General features: G+C 40.9%; 1 protein-coding gene across 1 annotated transcript; it reads left to right on the top strand.

Moving 5' to 3' along the window:
• Positions 1 to 57: 57 nt before the first annotated feature.
• TNFRSF8 (TNF receptor superfamily member 8) lies at positions 58 to 18,911 on the top strand. The gene is made up of 11 exons (XM_036396320.1): positions 58 to 149; positions 6,773 to 6,863; positions 9,079 to 9,204; positions 10,835 to 10,984; positions 11,082 to 11,175; positions 11,791 to 12,065; positions 12,306 to 12,416; positions 13,018 to 13,065; positions 14,658 to 14,683; positions 16,213 to 16,420; positions 17,561 to 18,911. The coding sequence occupies exons 1-11, from the start codon at positions 78 to 80 to the stop codon at positions 17,803 to 17,805; spliced, it is 1,446 nt and encodes a 481-aa protein (XP_036252213.1). The 5' UTR covers positions 58 to 77; the 3' UTR covers positions 17,806 to 18,911.
• Positions 18,912 to 20,455: the final 1,544 nt, after the last annotated feature.

Raw genomic sequence — 20,455 nt, 5'->3', positions numbered from 1 at the left:
GTCTCAGCCTCCAGAAGGGACAACCCATCTGTGTCACCTGCAGTGCTGGCAGCCAGGGGCATCTAACAGCCCCTCAGATGGCTGCCTGCAGCCTGCCTCTGGGACTGTGGCTGCTGCTGCTGCTCCAGGACATCCAGACCACCCCACAGGTAAGGCAGGGGGACAGCAGGAGCCTGCCTGGTGAGCTCTGGGGCACCTGGGGGTGCAGAGTCACCCTGCCCTCAGCTGGGTGTTGGGGTGGGTGTCCACAGAAGCAGGGTTTGTGTAGCACTGTGGGTTAAAGGTGGTGAGCAGAGCTCTCAGGAGATAAAGGCATAAAGCAGAGCAGCCAGGGGAATTTGCCCTCTCTGGGATCTTTGCAGGCAGGACTGTGGGATAGGAGCTGGGATCTGCATCTGGTTGGCACTGCTGGAGCTGCTGCAGCTCCAGGCACATAATCAACAAGTGAGAGTTCTCTGAGGAGAAAAAGAAACAAAGCAGCTTGGGAGTGAGGAAAGGTTTCATAGGGCTGGGGTTTTTTTTATTTTTCCTGTGTGCTCAGTGCCAGGCACATCCTTGCAGAGCTTGGGCCAGAGGGCTGCTGCCCACTCTGCTGATGCAAGTCAGGAGGGGCAAATTGAAAGGTGTAGAGGCTAAACAATAATAGACCTTTTCCTTTACACCCCCCTCACCCCACTGACACTGACTTCCTCATGAATCCACTACTATTTCTGAATCAAAAATCACTTCAAATAGACACAACCCACTAGCTGCACTCAGCTGATGCTGTAGATGCACAGCAGCTCCCTGCTCTAATCTTATCAGCTCTTGTGGGTTTGCTTCCACCCACACACTGCCACTGATCCCCTCCTCCCGTGGATCACATGGCAGTGAGCCCTCAGCACCTGGCATAAATCCAGGTGATTTCCCTCAGTGACACTGTAAAATTCACATTTAAAGAGCAGAAAGGTCAGGCACAGAGAGGCTGCCCAGGTGAGGTCAAGTAGGTGAGTTTTTGCATGGAGTGTTGGATCAGAAATGAGCTATATCCCCTTAGAGTGGAAATACCAGCATGTATTGGCCTAAAACACCTGTCAGTACATGGGAACTAAAAACTCCAGCACATCACTTGGGCTGCCAGATTTTTTTACAAGACACTGACTCCAGTGAAATCTTTGAAAATAACCAAGTTCTGTGCCCTCTTCATAGACATTGAAAAAGATCCCCCTGGTTCTTTTGGTAGGAGTGGGAGTTTGCTGTTGTGTCCTCTGTTGTAAATTCCCCTCCCACATTGTGAATTTGGTTTACTTTCCCCACGTTATCTGTCCTGCCACTGTCTCCTCCCTGAGGTACAGAGGATGAGTGTTCTGTGGGGTTGGAGTCTGCAATCCTTGCTCACCAGGGGAATGCTTGGGAAGGGATTCAGATCAGCTTCTCCAGTGTGCTGAATGCAGACTGCTTCAGGAGGAAAGCCAGTAGAAACAAAAAGATGATATTCTTCCTCTTTGACATCACTTTTGGTGGTTTGTTCACAAAGTGAATGGGGCAGAGAGAAAATTTGGTTTTCTGGCACTCATTGTCAATATTCAGAGTCACTGTAAACTTATCACAGACCTTTCTGGGAGGAGGACCTGGCTTTGCACTCTCCTGCAGCAATATTTGCTCTTACTGCTAATGGAGTACAAGTGATACTTTCTAATGTGAGCAAGTCACTCTTTAGTGGTCATATTTCTAAACCATGTTCCATCTTACCTCAGTCCACAGTTTGGGTTTTGTTTCTTTTTATATTCAGAGAACTCTCACTTGTTATAATGTCTTTACTATTAAGCAAATGAAGCTTGACTACTTGAAGCTGTAGATTATCAGCTTTTTCTGTGCTGTCAGAATTTGGATAGAGCTTGACAGGCAGTTAACTGTTTTGCTGCAGTATTAGTCAGTTCTAGAATAGCCACTGCTGGTAGATTTTTTTCTTTTTTACTGTAATATGCTTTCTTCCTGACTTACAGCTCATTTGTAGCAAGCCCCATTTCTTACTCTGCCTCACATCACTTTTTCTCTATGAGTTCAAAAAACCATAAATAAATGAGTCAAACCTTGTCCTGACTGAATTGCAGAGTAGCCACTGAATTCAGCACCACTTTTACAGCTCCATTTTTTAAATTGGAATAGCAAACATTTCTGTAGAAAGTCAGAAGAGCTGCAAAAAGCCTATTTCCTAAAACAAATTCTCTCAAGCAAGTGCTGAAAAACCCAAATACTTTTGATCTATATGTTTGCTTTATTTAATTGGTCCTTGATCTGCAATGCATTCAGAAAAGAAAAACAAAATTGTTGACTTGCTGAGTGACTGAAAGCTCTGAACCAGTGCATTCCTGTGCATGTTGTCCCAGAGCAGTCCAGGCAGGATAGGAATTGTCATCTTTCCTTTCACAAGATGTGTTCCAGCTCCTGCTAAATCCAAAGCTTTATTTGAACAGAAAGTCAGAGAGAAGGATAAATACCTACTGTCCACCACAGCCACATGCCTTACTGCAATACGTGTGTGATCTTGGAATGGTAAAGGGTTTTTTTATAATTCACATTTACAAACAGAAGTCTAAGTTCTAATGGCAATTGCAGATGTTATTGCAATAAAACTGGTATTTTTTCATTGACCCCTTAGGGAGTGCTGGGGACCAACCTTCCTGCTGAGTTAAGAGCAGAACTTTGCATCATTGTGTTGCTGTTGCAGGTCACATTAGGAGTCAAACAGCTTCAGAATTTGGAGGGACAAAGATGACAGGGATGGGGGCATGGTGACTGATGCTGAGCACTGACATGAATGTTATTTATCACTGAAAGGATCTATGCTAATTTTTACACTCATGAAACACCTCTACTGAGCAGATGCTGACTAACAGGCATTTTGCTTATGGATTAGATGTGATGGGGTCTTCAGAAGGTGATTTCCCAGTCATAGACATCCTGCTGTGATTTGTTAAAATGAATTTCTGCTGGATTAAGGGGTTTTTTTTGATTTTGAGATGGGGTAATTGTGAAAAACACCCATCACTTGTTTTTGGAATTTTTAAAGTTTAACAGTAATAAAATGGTTATAAAAATAGCAATATAATTAGAGTAATAAAAATTTGAACAATTGGGATTTAGGACAATATGAGACAATAAAAACAAAGAGTTAGGGACACTCCAGGGGCTTTTCTGGGCAAAATAAGCCCGAAAAAAGACCCACATTGACAGAGGATTAACCCTTAAAAGCAACAGCCTGTTGCATATTCATACACCTCATCCATGATGCATAAATTCCGTTCAAACACAGGATTCTGTCTGGGCAGTGTCAGCTTCTTCCTCTGAATCCTAATGGTGTCTTCAGGGCTGAGCAAGGCAGGCAGAAGTTCATTTCTCCTGATAATGGAGCAATAAATTCTCTTTCTCTGAAAGATCCAGGTGTCCTGTGGCTGCTATCTCAGTGGGAGTACCTCATTCCTCTCTTTAAAAAAAGTATCTTACATAGCACAGTTTCTATTTTAACATTACGTTATAACCTAAAACTATATTTAACACACTACTTAAGAAAATTACCACAGCGTAACTTTCTGACACAACACATATCATATTCATTTTAATATTTGCGAAAAGCCAATCATAAAATCTGCATTTCTCACAGTAATTGAGAGATGTTCTTTCACAGCAGAGCACCTTTGGCTCAGTAACAGTACAGAGAGGTCCAAAGCTGTGCTTGCAGCTGGCCCCTCGTCAGCAGCATTTGTGGAGGAGGCAGGGATGAGCTGTGTGCTGTGGGCGACTGCAGAGCAGAGCTGCCCTCCCGTGGAAAGGGGGAAGATAAATCTGAGTACCCTCTCATGGGTACACCTGCAGATTCTGTTCAGTATGTAGGCCTACTTTGTGATTTATCACTGCACTACCACCAGGTCAAGTCCGTCATCAGAATGTGCACTGTTGGAACCAGGAGCAGAATCTAATACTAAACTCCTGATTTTCATATTCTTGGCATGGTAACTGTTAAAAAAAGCTCTCATACATTAAAAAAGTTCTCTCAGATTTTTACACAAACACTATTCTTTTAGATTTATATATATTCTTATTAGATTTATATATTTATAAAATTTAAACCCCAAACCAGACAATTAAATAAGCTGTAAGCTTATGTGCTGCATTAGTAATTCAATAATTCAAGAGCTTCTATTCTTGTTTAAAATTCATTTGCAGCCAGAGTTGGTTGCCCAGGAGAACCAGGAAGAAAAAATTCGGTGTTTGTAGTGACTTCCCACAGCTCTTGCAGAGAACCTAATCCAGGCTAATTTAGCCACAACCACGATGCTATTGCTTCTGGAATTTTCTTTCTAGAAACAGTTAATTCACAAAGTAACTCGGGACTGAGTGGTCATTTCTGGGAGTGTCTGTGTGGCAATGGCCCCCTGCACAAAGAGGTGAGAATTCTATTTGTAGGGTGCCTTGACAAAGGAGGGAATGATGCATCTGACTCCATGTTCTTAGAAGGCTAATTTATTACTTCATTATACTATATTATATATATTAGATATATTAGATTTATATATTTATAAAATTTATATTATATCTATAAAATATATATTTTTATATAAATATATAAAATTATAAATTATTTTATATAAATATAAAAATATCTTTATATATAAAATATATATTTATATTTATAAATATAAATAAATATAAAATATATTTTATATTTATATATAAATATAAATTATATATATTAGATTTATATATTTATAAAATTTATATTCTATCTATAAATAATGCTTTTATATTTGTATATTAATATATGAAATCATAAATTATTTATATAAAAATATAAATATATTTTAATATAAAATATATTTTATATTTATATACATAAATATATATAAATAAATATAAATTATTTATATATAAATATATAAAAGTTATAAACTATAAAATAATATCTAGAAAGTGTATATATTTTATATTTATTATTTTATATTTTATAATTTATATATTTTATATATAAATTATATATATAATATTTATATATGTAAAGAATACTAAACTATACTAAAGAATACAGAAAGGATACTTACTGAATGCTAAAAAGATAATAATGAACACTCATTACTCTTTCCAGAGCCGTGACACAACAATATCAGTTATGTAGTGATGAAAGGTTATTTCTGAAATTGGCCAATGAGTCAAAACAACTCACACTGGAGTCTAAAAAGGCAATTACCTGGGGGTAAACAAATTTCAGACATTCTAGACGAGCACAACACAGGAGAAGCAAATGAGATAAGAATTGTTTTCCTTTTCTCCGAGGCCTCTCAGCTTCCCAGGAGAACAATCCTGGGCAAAGGGATTTTTCCAGAGAACGCGAATGCCACACGTGATGAGGAGACACCAGAGCCCTCTCCTCCAGTCTGGGGCTTCCTCCCCAGAGCAGGAGAACACCAGGTGCACCTTTTAAAGGTGGTTTGAGTCAGGCTGAGCAGCAGAAACTCCTGCTCTGGCCTCTACAGGCAGCTACAAAATGTGCCTGTAGGGCAGCCCAGGGGTCACAGGGCAGGGATGTGTCACAGCTCCCACTTCTGTTACTGCACTTGGATGAAATTTCATGGTTTCGATGTGTTTCTATTTCTTGTTCTTCTGTTAATTTCCTCCTTGACTGAAAGCTCCTGTTTTCTGATGGAAGTTACATCATTTTTATATTTTGTGTATATTAAATAGGAGAACAGGCTGTGGAATGAGTTAGGAATGAGATTCTGCACAATGCACAAAGGTGACAGCAAGTATTGTTTCATAGACCAGTGGGAAATTCACTGGCCGAAAGTGAGATGTGGAGTTTCTGAGATATTTAACTGCTCTACCAGTATCGTGTGGGAAAATCTCCAGGGGATTTATCAATTCTTAACAAAAAAACCCCCAAACCCCCCCCCACAAAAAAATCACTATTTATACCTTCTAGTAAATACTGAAAATGAATTTCAGATAACAACACTTTTAGGGGATTCTTAAGGGAGATGCCAAGTTCAAAAATCAGATTTTTTCATCAGAACACTTGTAGCACTGTAATTTCCCAGAGCGTGTAGTGGCCCAGCCATACGAAAACTAAATCTTATCATGTGCTTCTTGTTAGAAGTTGTAGCTGGGTCTCATTTTGTAAGTTAATATCAAAACTATTTAATGGGTTTTTTAAAAAGTAAATAAATATTGGCTATGTAGTGATGAAAGGTTATTTCTGAAAACCTCCACTCACAACAGAAGTGGGATTAGTTATTTGAATAAGGGCTTCATCATGGGAGTATTTGCATTCTTTTCAAGGCAAAATCCTCTTGCAGGATTTGTCCCTAAATGATAAATAAAATAATGTATTGGTTTATAATACACACTTAGATTGCTAAATTCAAACAGAATGACTGCATAAGTAACAGAAAACTTGGATACTGCAAACAGGAATGACCTCTGTGGATTACACCAAATCCTCAGCTCCAATTAACATGAAATAATTTTAGGGTGGTAATTTTTTTAATTTTTTTTAATTTTAGGACAGTTTGTTTTGGGTTTTTTTTTTTCTAACTGCAATTAGCATTGCAATTTTGCAATGTTTCCAAAGGAAATGCAGACAATAATTTAGTTGCTTTGGGAATACTTGCATTTTCAAAAGACTGTGGGCTTTTCCTTACCATCTGCCACCACCATTGCTTGAGACAGGCATTGGGATCTGCTCTAGCACAGAATTAATTGTTTTCTAATTGTGCCTTTTGTCTCTTTCAATTTCCAGCAATCCTTAACCCCACCTCATTCCTGTGGCACACGAGAGAATTGGTTCTATGATGAAACTTCACAAAACTGCTGTTACCAGTGTCCCTCAGGTATGTTTATAATTCAGTTTATTATTATATAATTTATATGGAGCCCTTCTCATGGAGACAGCAGGAAGCCTGTGTCTCTGCAGAGCTGTATTTTGTCCCTGAAGAAAGGGGCAGTTTCATTAATCCCTCTCTAATGAGGCTCCAGATGTGAATCTCCTCTGCACTGTCCTGCTCCTGGGCAGTCTGCATGCAAACCAGACAACCTGACAGACTTTTAATGGGATTTTATCACTTCACTTGACACTGAAGTAGCCAGGTCAAAGAATTAATTTCAAACTTGCCTGTAAGAGCCTAAATGAGAGATGTGGGACTCCAGGGGCTCTCCAAAATGCAGTTTATTGTATCTAAGATGTTACAGCAGCCCAGGGTTGTGGGTGACAGAGCCTGTGCCTACAGCTCTCAGCTCCAACTGCAGGCCTGGAGACCCTTTGGTTTTGGTTACAATGCATTCTAGACTTTTCTTTTGGTTACAATGCATTATAGACTTTTCTTTGCTGAGCATCTTAATACAGTAGAACCAATCTATACTTTAACTATTATCTATAGCTCATCATAACTACTATAATTACCATATTTATGTTACTGTTCTCCAATCACTACAAGTCAGTACATTACAATTTAAGCCAGAAGTTGTTTTTCAGTTTTCTTGCAGTGGAAAATTCTGAGACCTTTTTTCTACTTGCCACATTTGCTGACTTGTTTGCCTGTGCTCTCTTTCTGCTTGGTAAAAACATCTTCTTGTTTGGGGTGGGTTTATCCTTTGCTCTAAGCCATAAAAACCCCTTCTAACTAACAGACCCTTTGCCTCCTTGGTTATCCAGTGAGACTGGCTCAGCAATTCTTTTCTTCTCTATCAAAACTTGCTTCCATCTCTATTCCTTCATCAGACTCTACATTTAAAAATCTTTCTGCTAAGCACACATATCTGTGAGACTTTCTTGTCAAACTTTCATCCTTCCCAACACTTGCCCCTGGGTGGGAATTAGCACAGTGAAATTAGGCTAAATGAGTTTCTTCTCAGAGATAAAAAAATATAAAATGAAGGTATGGAAAATCTGACATTATTCTCACAGTCACAACAGTTTGCAAAGTGTCTCACAGGAGGAAACAGGCCTTGTCAGGAGCCACATTCTGCTGGCCTAGAAGCTGGCTGTGACTCAGAGGCACATAAGGTCAGCAACAGGAAACACCTTGGTGAGACAAGAGCTCTGGAAATGTCTGAAACTGCCCCACTGGCCAAAACCCCCTCAGTGGGTGGGTATTTTATTCACCACCAACTGTATCTTCTTGCAGAAGGCCTTTTCTTTCATTTTTCTTAAAGGAAATTTCTGACCTGCATTTGTGTTCTGATAATACAGAGGGTTTTAGTGTTTGATTTAATCCAGTAGTTTTATTTGCATCCAGTTCCATCAGGATTCCCACTGGGATATTCTGTGCTGCTGGGCACACCCCTAGAGTCCTTCAGAAGCTGGATATGTAAATCAGAGCAAGGGATGGAGAAAATGGTCCAATAAAAGAAAAAAAAAAAAGGTCCAATAAAAGAAAAAATGGGTGGGGATGTGACTTTGACAGTCCCAAGAAAAGGTCTTTTCTTCTTCAAATCAAAGCTCCTGTCATGAGGGATGTCATGGTAAGGCTGGGTGAGAAGCAGAGATCTGATTTACACCAGGCTGTAATGAGTTATTTACACCAGGCTGTAATGAGTTCACCTTTGCTGGTTCTTATTGCTACATCCCCATGTCAGTCCTGGACCCCTCCACAATAAAAGTTTTAAGAATCATTTTTCACCTTAATCATCCTTACTCCTTCAAGCAATAACCTGTTCAAATCTGCTACTAACTCAGCTGCTCACTGCAAAGAAAGAGGAGCTTTTCTAAAACTCCTTTTAATAAAATGAAGAAAAGAAGGAAACATGAAACCCAGCTCCCTGGGAACTTGGGAGTGGCAGGACAGTGGCCCTCAGGGAGCTTGGTTGTCTTTTCTGTCAGCAAATCTCTTGTCACCTGCCCATTCACAGCAGTCCACTCCAGCTGGGACTGTGTCCTGGCCCTGTTCCTTAACACTTGAATGGGAAAGGCAAAAATCTCCCAGAGACACCAAATAACTCAGAGAAGACTGTGGTAATGTGTCTAACAGGTAAACAAGCAGACAAGAACATTTCAGGATGGTTTTCTGCCCATTTTGGATATATTTTGCTTTTTTTTTCTTTCTCCAGGCTATGTTAAAAAGAAAGCATGTCCTCAGGACCCAGCTGCAGACTGCATGACATGTGGACCTGATCAGTACCTGAACAATAAATCCAAAAAGCCACAATGTGATGCCTGTGTGTCATGCTCAAAAGGTTTGCTTTTCCCCACACATACCTCACAGTTACATTCTCTCTCTGTATATTTTATTTTCACTTAATTTTTGTATTTTATTCATTTAGAATTTTCACAACAAAATTATCCATCCTTGGTTACTGAGTTAGACAGCAGAATGTTACCTTGCACTTAATCCATGTTACTGCCTGTGTCACCTGGGACTACCTAAAAATTCTCCCCTTCAATGCTATTCCAGTCTGGTTTCTGCTTTCTGTCTTATATTACAACATATTATCTACAGGCTTCTCTAATTATTCATTGTGGTCTTTGTGAGGTTTCTAGGATGAGGAAGAGATGAATCTGACTCCATGCTCTCAGAAGGTTGATTATTATATTATATTATATTATATTATATTATATTATATTATATTATATTATATTATATTATATTATATTATATTATATTAGCTATACTAAAACTATACTTAAGAAATAGAGAAAGGATACTTACAGAAGGCTTAACAAGAATGAATAATAAAAACTGACTCCTCAGAGCCTTGACACAGCTGGCTGGTGATTGATTATCAAGTTAAAACAATTTACATGAAACTAATCAATCATTCACCTGTTGGTAAACAATCTCCAGACCACATTCCAAAGCAACAAAACAAGGAGAAGCAATCAGGTAATTATTGTTTTCATTCTTCTCTGAAGCCTCTCAGCTTCCCAGGAGAAGAAATCCTGGCAAAGGGATTTTTTAGAAAATATGACAGTGACAAGAGACAGCACCTTCTCCTGCTATCCTGAGCCTTAGAGCTGGTGCTGTTCAGCTTTGGCCCCAGTTTACATTTCCCTTGCAAGGTGCTCTATTGGAATAATTACCAATATTGCAGATGGGATGTGCCTGAGCTTGTCTGGCCCTTGGTGCTGAACCAAACAGCGGCAACTGGTGTTTCACCCCACAGACACTTTTGGCTGGCTGGGTGTGTGGTGTTTCACCCCACAGACACTTTTTCCTGGCTGGGTGTGTGGTGTTCACCCCACAGACACTTTTGGCTGGCTGGGTGCTGCAGCTGGGCCCTGCAGACAAGTCCAGGCCTGCAGGAGCTCTGGTGGTGGTGGGATGGAGCTTCCCCCCATAACAGGGTCTGCTCCTCGGGTTTACCTCTGTGGAGAAGCTTTAAGGGGATGGTGAAGGAAAGGAGTTGGTTCTGATGGAGGGTTTGGATCCAGAGCTTTATTCTGGCCCTCAGGCCTCTGAATGCAGCACCAGCTCCAACAGAACTCCCTGAGCCCGTGGCTGCTGCTCCTTTAACCCCGGGGAGAGGGGCAGGGAAGGGGCAGGGAGCCACCAAGCAGGGACAGGAGGGGAGGGACAAAGGGACAAAGGACACCTGGATGGCCCAATGCCCCCCAGGGGTAGAGGGCATCCTTTGGATCTGCCAATCACTCGAGGCCCTTCTGGAATGCCAGGACTGACAGACAGTGCTGGGAGGGGAAAGGAGAGGTGACTGACACAAATGGCAGGGAATTATCAGGGGGGAAAGGAGAGGTGACTGACACACCTGGCAGGGAATTATCAGGGCAGGGACCCGAGGTTCTGAGGTAAACCCTGAAATCGCACCACAACATGGCTCCCTTGTCCCTGTGTGTGTTTCCTGCCCCCAGACCTGGTGGAGAAGCAGCCGTGCTCCCTCAGCTCCAGCCGTGTCTGTGAGTGCCGGCCCGGCCTGTTCTGCCAGCTGCCCGTGGTGGACAGCTGCTCCCGCTGCCAGCAGCACTCTGCCTGCAAGCCTGGCTTTGGGGTCAAAACCAGGGGTAGGAATCCCACCTGTGCACTTTACCTGTCCTGCTCCTGGCCATAGGCCTGGACTTGATGCGTTTTATTTGGTCCTCAGTTGTGATTTTTAATCAGGCACCTCAACAAATGATGTGACTTGTGAAGAGTGCCCTGCTGGGACCTTCTCTGATCAAAGCTCCAGCACTGACATCTGCAAACCCCACACCAAGTAAGTCTGTGCTTCTTTAATGGGACTGGCTAATTGAGTGAAATTAATGAAGGATGAAACAAGGTATGTCACTTCTAGTGCAAAGTACACAAATTCATCTTTGAAGCAAGGGAATCACTATGGGCTCATGTGCAGAGGTTAGAAGGCCTCTCTTTGTACCTGTGGAAAGAGGAAAGGAAATTTCAAGGAAAGGAAAGGAAATTTCAAGGAAAGGAAATTTCAAAGAAATTTCAAGGAAAGGAAAGGAGAAAGGAAAGGAAAGGAAAGGAAAGGAAAGGAAAGGAAAGGAAAGGAAAGGAAAGGAAAGGAAAGGAAAGGAAAGGAAAGGAAAGGAAAGGAAAGGAAAGGAAAGGAAAGGAAAGGAAAGGGAAAAGGAAAAGGAAAAGGAAAAGGAAGGATTCCTGCTTGCCTCATTTTTAGTTTACTAAGTACAGTGGAATTGCACACCTGTGTGAGTAGCAGCTTTGCACAGGCCAAGAATTAATGCCACAGGGATGAGAAGAATAATGACTTTTACACAGAAAGCAATAATTGTGGTTGGTACAAAAATGACCAAGGGGATGTTTGTCACATGGCAAACACGTGTGCCTTGTACCTGTTCTTTTTCACACCCAGCTGTGCCAAGTTGAACAAAGTCACCCTAAGGAAAGGAAATGCCACACACGATCAAGTTTGCCTGGAGCAGCTGCCCACTTACCTCACCCCAAGCACTTTGTCCATGAGATTCAGCAATGAAACAAATAACTTTGACCTGAGGATGGTGAAGGAGAACCTGGTGACCTCTGCTAGTGGTGACCTTCTAAGTGTTACAACAACCGAAAATCCCAGCTCAACTCCTGAGGAGAAAGCTCAGGCTCCCACCTCAGCCAAGGGGGAGATGACAACAGGAGGTAACACAGACACAGCATTTACTCTCTTTTAACTCATTTCACTTTACTCATTCAACATTTACTCTCTCTAGCACTTTTTATTTGGAAGTATCTTTGGTAAACACAATTTTTATGTGGGAACTTCCTGCAAATCCCCTCTGCCTGGTGAAATGATGCCTATGGTCCTATGTTCAAACACATGGATCTACTCAGGGCTTTGCCTTTTCTCAGCCTGTCCTGTGCTCCCTCTCTGTGCTGCAGGTGTGGTGCTTTGGGCAGTGGTTCTCTCCCTGGTAGTGCTTCTTGGGGCCATGCTGGTGTTTTGGAAATGGAAGGTTTGCAAGAAGAGGATCCTCGTCCTCAGGAGAAAGCGTGAGTTTTTCAAGCTGTAACACTGGATCTGCCAAACAGCAGATGGGAAACTCAAATATGGGGATATTTCTGGAGGTCCTGGGGGAAGGGAATGCACTCTACAGGCCAGATAAGGGTTTAGGGCAAGCTGCTCATGCAGGATGTTGGAGAACATGAAAGATGGAAGCAGCTGTGAATTTAGGGAGGGAAGCAGGTGGGTGACGTACAAGAGGGGAAAAGGTAACCAGCTGTTTCTTCTCTCAGCCGTTAGTATTAAATTTGTATCAGTATTGTCAGATGACAATGACAGTATTAGTAGTAGTATAATAGTATTAGTATCTCAGGCATTAGTATTAAATGATGCCTGAAGTGTTGTGTGAGTAGGTTTTGGTTCTGGGAACAGAGCTGGGCTTTGGGCATGAGAGGAAGGGTGATTTTTACTGACACTGACTTTGCCTGGAGTTACATGTGGGGTGTGTCTGCAGAACCACATTCCCTCTTTTCTAGAAAGCAGGGTGTGCACCTGGTAGGTTGGTTGGTTGTAGATCTGTGGGTATGGGGAAGCTGTTGGAGCCTTCAGGCTCCATGGTGAGTTGGACTAAATGAAAGTTTCTTTTATCAGCACACCTGCATTCGGTCATCGCACACAAATACGTGCTCAAGTCTCCAGGTGAGTGACTGAGGGGTCAGCAGTGCCATCCTTGTGTCTGAAGAGTAAATAGATAGCTGTCACCACATTTCTCTTCACAGAGAAAAGCAAGGCACAATTCTTCCCAAGAATATTTCTGGGTTTCACATTCTCTGAACCTCAGAGAAAGACAAAACAATTGTTATCTCATTTAGTGTGCCTGTGTTTGTTCACAAGTGGAATGCATGGTGGAAGATTGTTTACCTGAAGTGAATTGATCAATTATCTGAAGGGAATTGATAATTGGATTCTGGTGTGAGTGTTTTGATTCACTGACCACTTGGATCCAGGTGTGTGTGTGTTGGGACTGTTGGCTGACAGTCACGAGATGCTGTGCAGTTGAGTGCTTGGCAGATTCAGTTTAGATGTAATGTAACATAGTGTAATTTAATATAGACTAATATAGTATCATAAAGTAATTAATTGGCCTTCTGATAAGATGTAGTCCTCCTCAACATTCCTCTCCTTCATTAGGGGGAAAATATCTACTATACATAGCTTAACGTGGGATTTTATTTTACAGAATTTTATAAAAAGTGGAAGCTTCTCATGTCCCATGTCAGTCCGTGCTGCTGTCCCATGCAGGAGGCCAGTGCTGCTGCTCCTGAGCTGGGTGTGAGCAGGTGCCAGCAGATGGCACTTTGTCCCCACTGCTGCTGAGGCGTTGATGTGTCAGTGCTGGAAAACGCCTGATTGATTTCAATCAGTCACATCTGGGAGATTGTTCAGAAAAAAATCCTGCCCAGATCCCATAAAGTGCAAACATTTTACCCATTTAGCTGATCCCCTCTCAGCAATTCCACTGACAGAGCTATTCTCTGTTGTGTCAGATTCTAATCACCACACAGCAGAGCTTTCTATATTCATTAATTCGGGAATACAATTTAAAACTCTGGTGTGCAGCTTAATTTTCTCAAAATGGGATTTTTTTTCTCCCTCACTTGCCTTGCACAATAAAAACTGTCACTGTGCAGCATTACAGAGCTGATGCTCTGAAAATAAAGGTGATTGCACACCAGGGTGTAAGTAGACAGTAAGGCTGAGCCCATCTACCTTCATGGTGCTGCAGGGTGCTGTACACTCCCTCCTTCTCACCTCTTCTTTGCCCAGTGTTCCCTGCTAATGGAACTGTGCATCAAATCCCACCCCCTTAATAATCCTCTGACAATATGATGAACTGACCTGACTGGTTAATCCAGTAGAAAGTTATTAAATACTTTTTTTCTTTTTAATAAGCTTGTATTGTTCTTATCTAGACAGTTTCATCAGTTCATTTTTTCATAAGATGGGTACCAGTTGTGGTGTGGGGACAGCAGGATATCACAGTCTTGGCAGGATCCCGTTGCTGGTTCACCTCAGGAGTGTGAGGTGAACCTGAGTTTTCATTTCAGTGTGCCCTGAGTTTTAAGAAAACCATCATGCACATGGGGTGGTTCAGGAAGTACATTGTTAGGTGATCTTTCAGAGCATGTATTATTATTATTATTATTATTATTATTATAATATTATTATTATTATTACCTCATAAATATTTGTGAGGTTTCTTCTGATAATGTTTTTCCTTTCCATTGCAGGCTCGGATCTCGTGAACAAATGTGCAGTAAGTGTGAACAATATTCCACAACAGATCACTTTCCATGCCAAAGCAAATCATGTTCTTTTCAAATGTCCTGTCTAAAAAGTGTCAGCCTTTTAGTTTGGACTTCCCTCTACAATATATAATAATTTAGGTGGGATGAGATGTATTAGGACTCGATATTTTCATGTCTTGAACTGAGGTTAATGTGGTGTTAAATAATGTCATAGTTGAGATGGTCACAATACAAAGCAACTCTCCATTTTCAGAAGGCTTCAAACTGTTTTTATTATAGCATGCATGCTTTTTATACATTCTTACAAAACTCCTCAGTTTACACTTTACTCATTGGTCAGGAAAGACAAACAAAGTGCTCATTGGAATAGGCATTTGCAGGTTTCTCATATTTATCCTTCTTTCCCTCTGGAGCTTAGAACAGACATTTGCAGGTTTCTCTTATTTCTCCTTCTTTCTTCCTGGAACCTAGAACAGACATTTGCAGGTTTCTGTAATTTATCCTCCTTTCTTTCTTGGTTTCTATGTCAACAACCTTGGTAGAAAATTCTTTCAAGAGTGAACATGGATCCTCTTCTCAAACTTCTCTCTGGCTGACAGAAGTTGCAGTAAAACCTCTTCCACAGCTGCCAATCTTTTTTTTTTGTTGTTGTTGTTTTGTTTTGTTTTAAATGAGTTTGCTTTTAAATGTTGTGCACCTGCACACACACAAGATACTGCTTTTTCCAGTCTGGTTGCAATCAGCTGTCATAATTTCAGTGTGTAATTGTTAATTCCTGAATTGTGAGGAGCTTCAATTCTTGCCTCTATAGAGAGTCAGACATGAGCAAGGATTATAAAGTGCACATTTCATTTTTTTTTTTTCCTTTCCTAACCTTGTGGAAACAGAAGAAGATCAGAAGCTGCACAAAATTGTGAAAAAATGTGAAGGGTTATAAAGTGCTCATTTCAAAATCTTGTTTTCCTTTCCCAACCTTGTAGAAACAGAAGAAGATCAGAACCACCAGAAAATTGTGATTTATCCTCTCTCAGATTTCGGTTCCTCTTTTAAAGAACTGCTTGTTCTTAATTCTTGTATGTAATTAATTCTTGCTTGTAATTAATTCTTCATGTGTTAGGTATTCTGAGCTTGTTTCTTCTCTCTGACATTCTGCTGTGGCAATTGCATTTTGAAGTTAAATCAGTTTGGCCTCTGGCTTGTTCTATTCTTCCATAGGAACATAATAGGTCTTTGCAAAGTTTAAGAGGCAACTAAAACATATTTTCCTCAGTGGAAATGAGGCACATTCCTGAAAATGTCATCAGAAATCTGTGAATTCAGCTTAGAAACACTATTTTGAAATATGGTCTTGAGTGATGCAGGGAGTTTGAAGTTCCTGCATCTGTTGGGTACTTTGGAACATTCCTCTCCCTGTGACAGTGCTGGGAAGTCCATTCTGTTATCCTGACTGCCACAGGAGGATTCTGTGGACCTGTTGCAATGTCCAAGGTGTTTTTTACACTCGCCCCACTTCTGCTCTCCCTGTTTCTATTGGCAGAAGATCATACTGACCACTGAGAGTGGGCTGGAAGAGGAGGAGCTGATTGACAGAGCCCTTCCTTTGGAAACCAACAATAACTTGGTGTCCAGCCCAGAAAAAGCCCAGAGTCCTCACTGGAGCGTGGCTGAGGTGACACCAAGCAGTGGCAATGCCCCAGAGTGCCCCGTGGATCCTCGAGTCAGAGACCACACAAATAACAGAATTGGTGAGTCTTGCTTTCTTTTATTTCCTTTTCTCATCTTCTTTATTCAAATTTTCAAACATGGCACTTACTGGCATTACAAGATTATTAGTAAACTTCAGTGTCCAGATCTCCTAACAAAGATTGTGCTGAATCTCCAGATCTTTGACACAAAAATACCTATTCCTTGGAATATAACGCTTTCTTTTTTTCATCTTTGTCTTAGTCACTATGAATTTGACAGAAAATTCCCTTCTTCCACCTTTTCATTCTGGAATATGTAGATTTACAGAAGAAATTTGAATATGTCAGCTGGAAGATGATGCTGTCATACTGAATGAGAATTGTACTTAGCTGTAATTTTCTTCTCTGGTTTCATAATAATGGCTTGAAATGCATCTCCCATGTGTTCCCATGAAGTCTTTGACCATGGCACAGGGTGGGACAGAAATTCAGGCAAGGAGCTCATTCACAGGGGGTGAATTCTTACCTGGGACACCACCTGCATGACACATTCTGCAGTGCTTCCAAAGCCAATTCTGAGGTTATTTGAAGGTGTTATTTTTTCATATTACAAAACCTGACCTTTCCTTACTAAACACCCTTCCTGTTTTTACTGTGAGTTATGGATTGGGATGAATGTGATGGTTTGATTTACCATATCCAAATATCTCCAAGCAATTAACCTGCAGTGTCTGATGTGCAGCATCCTTCTGAATTAAGCCACTGAAAAGGCTTTATTGTCCTTTCTGTGAAGGAGTACAACAACAAGCTGGACCCATAATTCAGAAAATTTTGTAGTTTACTCTCAGCTAGAAAGAAGCTAATTTCTTTGCAGGTCCTAAGGATCCAGAACTTCTGTGCAGTGCTGATCTTTACCCAAAGGTATCTTTTATATGGTGCTGTTTCTTGAAACAGCAGGAGCATAAACCTTGGATTCTGTAGATCCCAATTGGTTGCTTCTTCTAACAGATCCTTGTGAATATCTTCTGCCTTTTCCACTTTGTTTTTCTTGTGTAGCCCCACCTCTAGCTAAGTGGCTTAACCCCATGGAAGCACAATCTGCTTGATGTGAAATAATAAAAATGTTGCATGAAAAACCAGCCATTTCTGGGGCAGCAGTGACTGCTCACCATGCTCAGCACTACTTTTTTCCTTCCTCAGAAAAACTCTACATCATGAAGGCCGACACTGTTATCGTGGGGTCTGTCTCAGAAGTGCCCAGTGGCAAGAACTGTGCTGTGAAAGGATGTGAAAGTACCCTTGATGCCCAGGAAAGCACAGAGGAGGAACTGGAAATGCACTACCCAGAGCAGGAGACAGAGTCTTTTCCAGGGAATGATGTAATGGTGCCTGTGGAAGAGGAGGGAAAGGAATTTCACCACCCTACCACTGCCACTGAGAAGTGACAGCCCACAGAGAGGGAAGACACAGAATCATCCAGAGTGACACTAAGGCTGAATTTGTGACCAGGGAGGTACACACACTGTGCCTTAGATTATTGGGAAACTCCTGGGAAACACTGAAACACATTCAAACAAGGAGAGTTGGAACCTATTTCACCTAACAAAGGACAGGATCATCCAAACTGCTGGCCTTCATGGCTGACATCAAATGCTTCCATTTCCCTGTCTCCCAGTCTCATACTGACCACAAATTTGAATCAAAGCTGCCTAATTTAGAGGACATCTGGATGTCAGCTGAAGTCTCACAGCTTGCTTTCTCACTGTGAAGGAATGGATTGAAATCTGGGTCTGGTTACTTCTATTAGCTGTGAAAATTCTGGCCAGGATTCTGAATCAAGCTTGAGACTCAGCCTTGTTGTTTCTACTCCAACACATTAAATTTTGTAATATATTTTGCAACATCTGGCATTTACTCAAGGCTTCAACTTTTGATTGAAAATGATAATAATCTCAGTTTTCCCTAGCATAAACAGAACTCTCAAGTTTGTGGATTTCATGTTTCTTCAGGAATTAGGATCAAAAGGTGCCACACAGGCTCTGAAAATAGAAGGCAAATAAAATTAATTGACATCCACTGTACTTTAGGCCATTCTTTCTAGGTTTTGAAGTCCAATTCTTATTTTTTGACTACATCAATTCATTAGTAAGTGTACAAAACAGCCTCTTCTCATGGAAGCCAAACTGGCTGAGCATCTGGCTATTGGATGAACTATGGGTTAAGCCCAATGTGGAGGCTGTAAAAAGAGAAATGAAGAAAAGAAACTATTTTTCTACTGAAAAAGAGGCACAGCAGTTATTTCCTATAACATTGTTAAAATCTACTTGTTTTAGAATTGCTCATAATCATCAGGGTGACACTGATTTGCATATCCTTTAAAAACAAACCTCTTTGGTGGCCAACTGGCCTGTGTTATGCTATTTTTAAATCTTTAGTGCTGCTTGTTCAGTAACTGTAAATGTAATAGAGCTGACTACACTTTTGCACAGGCCAATGGAAAATGAGCACTATGACAAAGTGTGTCTTAATAATCAAAAAAAGGAACCACAAAAGCCACGACTGGCTCTGTAGTTTTGTCCTGATCAGAGCACTGCAATGACAGTGGTGCAGCTGCAGTGACTTCTGCCTCAGAGGGAACACAAGGGCACAAAAACCCCTTCTTGGGCCAGGCTGGAGCTTGAGCCCAACATTTCAGCTCTGGCAGTTGCAGGAAGGATTGGTCAGGAGCACCATAGCTGCTGTTTGCATTCATCATGGCTCTGCAGATGTCAAAGAGTTTGATTTATTATTCTCTTATATCACCATCAGTTTTTCTTCTCTCTTTTCAATTTCCAAGTACAATCTGCCTCCACAAACACCTGTGGCAAAAGATTACAGCTATCATGCACTGTGTAAAGGACTTTTAGCACTTTGAAACTGGCCCTCTTTATTTCAGTGAATGTCACTAGCTCTTGCCTTACAGAAGTCAGTGAATTGCTTTTTATTTTTTTAACCTAGTTGCTTTTGTGATTGATTGTATCTCAGCTTTGATTGAACTAAGCCTCCAGGTTGAGTTCCCATATTTTCTTTTTACTCATGTAAGTTTGATGCTCCACTGCCTTGGTCACTTTAGCTGACCTTTTCCACATCTACTTTAACTTCACTACATATTTCATTTTGGAGAACACCAATGTGTGAATCCACAAACTGAATAACCACATTTACCTGGCTGTGATTGTTTGGGGCTGTTCTGCAATGACTGTAATCGTGTATTTCCACTCTGTATATTAATTAATCTTTTTTACTGGAACAACTTTCTAAAAGAACCATATGCATTGCAACCTGCTGGATGTGTTATAGTTAGTTGGTTTAATAATGCTGGTAATCTCTGAATTAAAAATTACTTGGGTTTTAAGCGATGGCCATGCTTTTCCAGTTTGATATGTAAATGTTAAATTGTTGATGATTTCAGTCTCAGGAGTTTAGAATTTAGGCTGGATAAGCAAAGGTTCAGTGAAATCAGGTGAGGATGACAGAATGTGCATTGAACCTGGAATTACACAGCGATCTTTTAAGGAGTATGGGGTGCTACAATGAGCTGATAATATAGTAAAATAATTATTTCATCTGTTTCTCACTAATTTTTAATTCAGCTCTGGTTTTAAGGTGAGAGTGTTTTGAACCTGATTTACTGAACACCTTGCAGTGGATTTTGCAAGAAAGCCATTTGAAGCTCACAGAGTTCTTGGTGGATTAGAGTTTTTCTCAGGAGCAGGGCTGAATTTATTGTAAAGTCTGTCTGTACCATCCTGGCTGCATGTGACACATGAGTGACTGGTGTTAATGAGTATTAATGAATATTGGAATGCTGCAAAGGTAACTTTGTACTGTGGGGTGAAGGAGTTGCACTTTGCTGATCCAACTCAGTATTCTATGAAGGGGCTGAAGAGACCTCCACACATGCTGTGAGACAGAGTGGAAATTTTCCAGAGTAGAAATCCATTTTGATTTGAGTGAAATGTACGTCTTTAAGTCAAGTCTGTAGCTTGCAAACATAGCTGTTGGTCTGACTGTTCTTGCAAAAAACCTATGCTGGAAGAAACTGCTTCAGTCAAA

Source organism: Molothrus ater, chromosome 23 (assembly GCF_012460135.2).
Source record: "Molothrus ater isolate BHLD 08-10-18 breed brown headed cowbird chromosome 23, BPBGC_Mater_1.1, whole genome shotgun sequence".
In the NCBI taxonomy this organism is placed as follows: domain Eukaryota; kingdom Metazoa; phylum Chordata; class Aves; order Passeriformes; family Icteridae; genus Molothrus; species Molothrus ater.
This window is presented reverse-complemented; position numbering and strand designations above follow the sequence as displayed.